Source organism: Symphalangus syndactylus, chromosome 14 (genome assembly GCF_028878055.3).
Source record: "Symphalangus syndactylus isolate Jambi chromosome 14, NHGRI_mSymSyn1-v2.1_pri, whole genome shotgun sequence".
Classification (NCBI taxonomy): Eukaryota; Metazoa; Chordata; class Mammalia; order Primates; family Hylobatidae; genus Symphalangus; species Symphalangus syndactylus.
The window spans coordinates 114,754,996-114,760,995 of NC_072436.2; the positions used below are offsets into that span (position 1 = coordinate 114,754,996).

Here is a 6,000-nt window from a genome sequence, read left to right on the forward strand (position 1 = left end):
AGAAAGACAGAAACCAGAGTGGTTTTAACCAGGGGCTGGGGGGAAGGGGAGATGGGCAGTTACTGTTAATGGGTAAAGAGTTTTCAGTTTGGGAAGATGAATAAGTTCCAGAGAGGGATGGCCATGATGGTTGTACAACAATGTGAATGTATTTAATGAACAAGGCTGACAGCCAGGCCACAAGACTAGAAGCCAGATCCAGCAGGCATGCCGCTATGGACTAGGCCACTGAGTCCTGCCATGAGGCAAGGCTGTCTGCAGAGAGTCCTGAACAGGGCAGTGCAGGAATGTGTGAGCAGACGGTGGATCTCAGTTTATGGTTACAATTCGAATTGTGGTTATAAATAGATCTTGTAGTAATGATCTTAGCAGTAATATTAGAAGCAATTAATAATATTAGTAGTAATCTTAGTAATAATATTACAGTATATTTAATTATATTATGGTATAATGACATTAGTAGTATTATTAGTAATGTTAACAATGTTAATAATTATAATAGTAAATTGTACCCCTACTACACACTGGATAATTTTATACATTATTGTTAAAAAAAAAAAAGATTTCAATGTTTTTAAGACAGTTAGTCCTCATCTCCTCAGTTTTCTTTTTTGCAAAGAAAACTAGGAAATAAGAAGCTAATGGAATTAAAATGTATTCTGCACCAGCTGTATGATTGGAATTTTAGGTGCTGTCCTATATTTACAGCAACATGGTAATCTTTATATCAATTCAGATGTTGATATTGTTCTTCTTGTCATTTTGGAGCTAAAAAGGTAGAGCTTAGAGGCATTTAATATACAGCTGGCCAGGGGCAAAGCTCAAATTCTAGTCCAGGTCTCAATGCCAAGCCCACATTCCTTCCCCCTAAATAATGCATTCATTCTTTCATGTTCTTCTAATTCCTCATTTCTCTCCCTCAGCATCTTTGCCATTGCCCCAGATCCTTTTAGACAATAGGACAATCTCCATTTTGAACAGGTATTTAGCTTTCTTGGAAACTTGGATTTCACAGTAGATTAAAACAATGATCAGGTGGGGCATGGTGGCTCACGCCTATTTTTTTTTTTTTTTTTTGCGACAGAGTCTTGCTCTGTCACCCAGGCTGGAGTGCAGTGGCGCGATCTCGGCTCACTGCAAGCTCCGCCTCCCAGGTTCACGCCATTCTCCTGCCTCAGCCTCTCCGAGTAGCTGTGACTTCAGGCACCCGCCACCACGCCCGGCTAATTTTTTGTATTTTTAGTAGAGACAGGGTTTCACCGTGTTAGCCAGGATGGTCTCGATCTCCTGACCTCGTGATCCGCCCGCCTCGGCCTCCCAAAGTGCTGGGATTACAAGCGTGAGCCACCGCGCCCGGCCTGGCTCACGCCTATTACCCTAGCACTTTGGGAGGCTGAGGTGGGTGGATTCTTAAGCCTGGGAGGCTGAGGCTGCAGTGAGCTATAATCATGCCACTGCACTCCAACCTGGGTGACAGAGTGAGACCCTGTCTCAAAAAACAAACCAACAAGAAAAACAAGGATCAGGCTGTTCTTGGTTGAAGATTGGCAAGGGACAGGAGATATGCAATTGATTTTTTAATAGTCTTTAGAAACCCAGAAAATCTGTAGCGCTATTCCTTCTTTCAACCCCCAGAATGGTTTAGTTCTGAAAGGAGGTGCGTGGGCTTTGAGGGAGGCCTACTCAGTTTGACTTCTCGCTTCTGTCTCCCAAAGGCTACCCCTTCAATGACGTGTGCCAGTGGTTCATCGACAGAGCTGACCTCATCTTTGTCGTCTTTGACCCAACAAAGCTGGATGTGGGTCTAGAGCTGGAGATGCTCTTCCGCCAGTTGAAGGGGCGTGAATCCCAGATAAGGATCATCCTGAACAAGGCTGACAATCTGGCCACCCAAATGCTCATGCGGGTTTACGGGGCCCTCTTCTGGAGCTTGGCCCCTCTCATCAATGTCACAGAGCCCCCAAGGGTTTACGTCAGCTCCTTCTGGCCACAAGAGTATAAGCCGGACACCCATCAGGAACTGTTCCTCCAGGAAGAGATCTCCCTCCTCGAAGACCTGAATCAGGTGATCGAGAACAGACTGGAGAACAAGATTGCCTTCATCCGCCAGCACGCCATCCGGGTCCGCATCCACGCCCTCCTGGTTGACCGCTACCTGCAGACTTACAAGGACAAAATGACCTTCTTCAGTGACGGAGAACTGGTCTTTAAGGACATTGTGGAAGACCCCGATAAATTCTACATCTTCAAGACCATCCTGGCAAAGACCAATGTCAGCAAATTTGACCTTCCCAACCGCGAGGCCTATAAGGACTTCTTTGGCATCAATCCCATTTCCAGTTTCAAACTGCTCTCCCAGCAGTGCTCCTACATGGGAGGTTGCTTTCTGGAGAAGATTGAGCGGGCCATCACTCAGGAGCTTCCAGGCCTCCTGGGTAGCCTCGGGCTCGGGAAGAATCCAGGTGCTCTCAACTGTGACAAAACAGGGTGTAGCGAAACCCCAAAAAATCGCTACAGGAAGCACTAGGTGGTGTAGCGGTTCTTGGGTTCCTGTTGGTGAATGAGCTTGTGTCCTAACCGTCTGAGAAGTCCTGGTTTATTAACCCTTTGAGCCACACTGGCAGGAATTATTACACAGTGGAGAGTTGGGAGTTCATTGAGGCCAGGGGTTGGGGCAGGTGCCTGGGTCTAGGGAGGAGAGTGGAAACTGTGAATTCCTGTGTGCTTGTCTTGTTGTTTCAATGAGGAGGCCTGACTGAGGCAAGTCAGCCTCCACCTGCTTTTCCTAGGTCCCGTCTTGGAAGGACAGAGAGCAGCTAAATTCTAGTGTATCTTAAATCAATGAGGGTCAAATAAGCTAAAAGCAGCTGAAATTCCTTTGTTCCCTGTGATATGGGAAAACAGCGAAGGCCTGAGTTGTAGAGAATGTCAGGTCCATTTTGGCTGTTTTTGACCCCCATGGTCTGGCGTTTGTTCCCCAGCCCTCTGCTGCCTCTTAACTTTGGGTTGACTTTCAACAGTGAACAGTCTCTTGGGTCTGAATATACCTGGGTTTGTTTTTGTTTTTTTGAGACGGAGTCTCGCTCTGTCTGCCAGGCTGGAGTGCAGTGGTGCAGTCTCAGCTCACTGCAACCTCCCCCTCCTGGGTTCAAGCGATTCTCCTGCCTCAGCCTCCTGAGTAGCTAAGATTATAGGCCTACCACCATGCCCAGCTAATGTTTGTATTTTTAGTAGAAACGGGACTTCACCATGTTGCTCAGGCTGGCCTCGAACTCCTGACCTCAAGTGATCCACCTGCCTCGGCCTCCCAAAGTGCTGGGATTACAGGCATGAGCTGCTGCACCCGGCCTCCACCTGGGTTTTGAGCCAATCCTCAGGACTTGCTCCTGGTTTCCTCAAGGGGTAGGGCAGTGGTTTAGGACACTAGACAACTAAGAACAGGAGTTCCCAGGAAGAACAAGGATCTGCCTGCCCCACTGCCACTTCTCTTATGTGTTCCTCAAAGCTGGCTCGGGGGCTCGATCCCTTTATCGGACCCAAGAGGAGGGGACTGGTTGGTGTATCCAGGTAATTTACTCTTGGAAGTGACTGCAGTGAAGGTCGTGGAAGGGCTCAGAGGGTTAATTGGTTTGCAGTGTGTCTTTGTCTATTGCATGTCTTGGAAAACTCAGATCCCAAAGGCGCTGGGTTTCAGAGAGGACAGTGGAGACCTTGCTCCTTTTCCTTAGGCCGCCAATCTCTCAAATTTCAGAGGAGGCTGTTTCCACAACTCCCCTGTGGAAACACTCGGCAGCGGAGTTGCTGCTTCGCAGTTTCCACACCATGGCTTTTCCTTTCCTTTCTTCTCCATTCCCTGATGCATCAACACTTAAAACTCGGAGCAGTTTCCTAGGAGTCAGAACCAGCACCAGCCACGTGGTGTCGGCGGCCACCGAGGCTTAACATTGACCTTCCTGCCTGACCTTGATGCAGATGTCCACTGAACACACCGCAGGAAAGCCAGGGCCTTCAATACCACTAAGTGTGAATATGTGTGTATGTTGTCCAAGAGAGATTAGGGAGATCACATAGACTGCAGGGAGTGGAGAACTTGTAGCAGTCTTGCAAGGCTAGCATGCACGGCTCCGCAGCAGGTGGTGGGGAGCAGAGGGGCAGGCCCTGCAGGGAAGAAGCAGCCCTTGGATGGTAAAATGCGCATGGTGCACAGTCTGTGCATGCCCAGGAGACCCAGCCCGGGCTGCCTTGAGGGGCTCCTTTGTGCACAGCCAGCCGCTTCTCTTGGGAACAAGCTGTCCTGGGGGCCTTACCCACAAGGCAGGAGTCAGGATGCACCAGCTTAGCACCAGGAAGTCATCCTGGACCAGAAGGACAGTGGAAAGGCAGGCAGAGGGAGAGGCACTCTGAGGTCAGGCAGGGTAAGCCAGTTGGCAGTCAGGTTAGGTCTATGCGGAGAACCTCGAGTTAGGAATTCCCGGTTCTCAGAATCGTTATCACTCCGGTGCATGCTGTCATAGGTGCCGCTGCGTTTGGCATTGTGGAGGGCCTGGACCCTTCCACAAGAACACCCGAGGTTCCAGGGCACTAAGGACAATGTTTCTAAGGAACGAGTCGACCAGGAAAGAAAAGTGAGTTCTGCAAGAGGCATCCACGGATCCTGTGAGAGGGGCTGATGAGATGGAATCTGTCCTGGACTTTTCTTCTCATTAACCACCCTCCGCAAACCCCAGAAACCCTCGCCTCATACTCTGTACCATCTGCCCTCTTGAGGGATGGGCCCTCCCACTTTCCCCGGCCTGCTCCTCCATGCTGTGAGCTGCTTTGGCAGATCTGTTTTTCTGTGTAGTCAGGGGAAAAACAAAAACAAAAAAACACGCACAACTGTGTGGGCATTGTCATAGCTGTTGATGTCACCACTGCTTTGGGGGAAATGGCTGGGATGAGGCTAATACATTGATGCAATATTTATATTTTCAGGGGCCTGCGTTATCAGTGTGCTCTCCCTGCCTTGGGCTTTTCTTTCCGTCATGTTTTCCTTTTCGTATTCCTTCTCTGACTTCTCTTGTCTCTGCTGCTCACAGGCCTGCCCATCAGTCAGCACAGATACTCAGTGTCTGGTTTCTGGCCAGCTCCGTGGAGGGGGCTTTAAGCAGAATTCTGACTCTTTGGGGTGGGGGATTAGGAACTGGGGGAAACTTAAGGATCCAGAGATTCCCCCAAGAGGAGTGTCTGGAAGGATCTGTGCCTGGACAGTGGCTGAACCTTTCCAGTGTTTTTTCAGTTCTGATTTCATCAGTCTCAATAAAGTTCCAATCTCTCTTTAACACCGCGTGCTTTCTCATGGTCTCCAGCTAGGTTACTCTCTTCATCCTCCTTTTATATCTGGTAGAGTGAACTCATGTGTAAGTTTCTTGGGGAGAGACTGGAAATTAAGAAATTGCCCACCCTGGTGTTAGCTGGATGCCCCAGGACCTTCTTTGGGGCTGAGGCTGAGTTGCTTTCTCAGCCGCCCAGGAAGCCCAGGCCGGCGTGGTGTCCTCTGAAACTTAAAGAACTGCTCTCCCCTCAGCACTTCAATGCCTCATTCCCCTGGGCATCCACGCAGCTGCCTCAGATACCTGAGGGCTCTAGTGGAGGAGGGCACAAAGGTTTTCTGAATGGTAAGGCTGCCACCTCCCCTTGGCTTCACCAGAAAGTGATCTCCTCCTCCAAGAAGTGTGGACTTGAGCGTCCCGCTTGGACCTGTCTTTAGAGAAACCTGAACGCAACCTTGACTGCCTGAGCCCTTTCTACCACATTTTGCCGTTTCTAGTGTTCTCTTCAGAGCAGAGGTCCTTTAATTTTTATGTTTTACTTCTAGGGTCTTCGAAGGAGTTTCACATCTTGCTTGAGAACCGGTTTTTTGTTGTTTTCTTTTCTTTTCTTTTTTTTGTTTTTTAAGATGGAGTCTTGCTCTGTCGCCCAGGATGGAGTGCAGTGGCGCAATCTCGGCTCACTGCAAGC

At 49.2% G+C, this 6,000-nt stretch overlaps 1 protein-coding gene across 1 annotated transcript in view; it reads left to right on the forward strand.

The window, feature by feature from the left end:
- The window catches only part of SRL (sarcalumenin), a 69,376-nt gene extending 64,055 nt beyond the window's left edge, over positions 1 to 5,321 (forward strand). Inside the window, exon 7 of the mRNA XM_063618311.1 lies at positions 1,716 to 5,321. Within this exon, the coding sequence (XP_063474381.1) occupies positions 1,716 to 2,527 (812 nt within the window). The 3' untranslated portion in view covers positions 2,528 to 5,321. The remainder of the gene's footprint in view (positions 1 to 1,715) is intronic.
- The last annotated feature ends 679 nt before the right edge of the window (positions 5,322 to 6,000 follow it).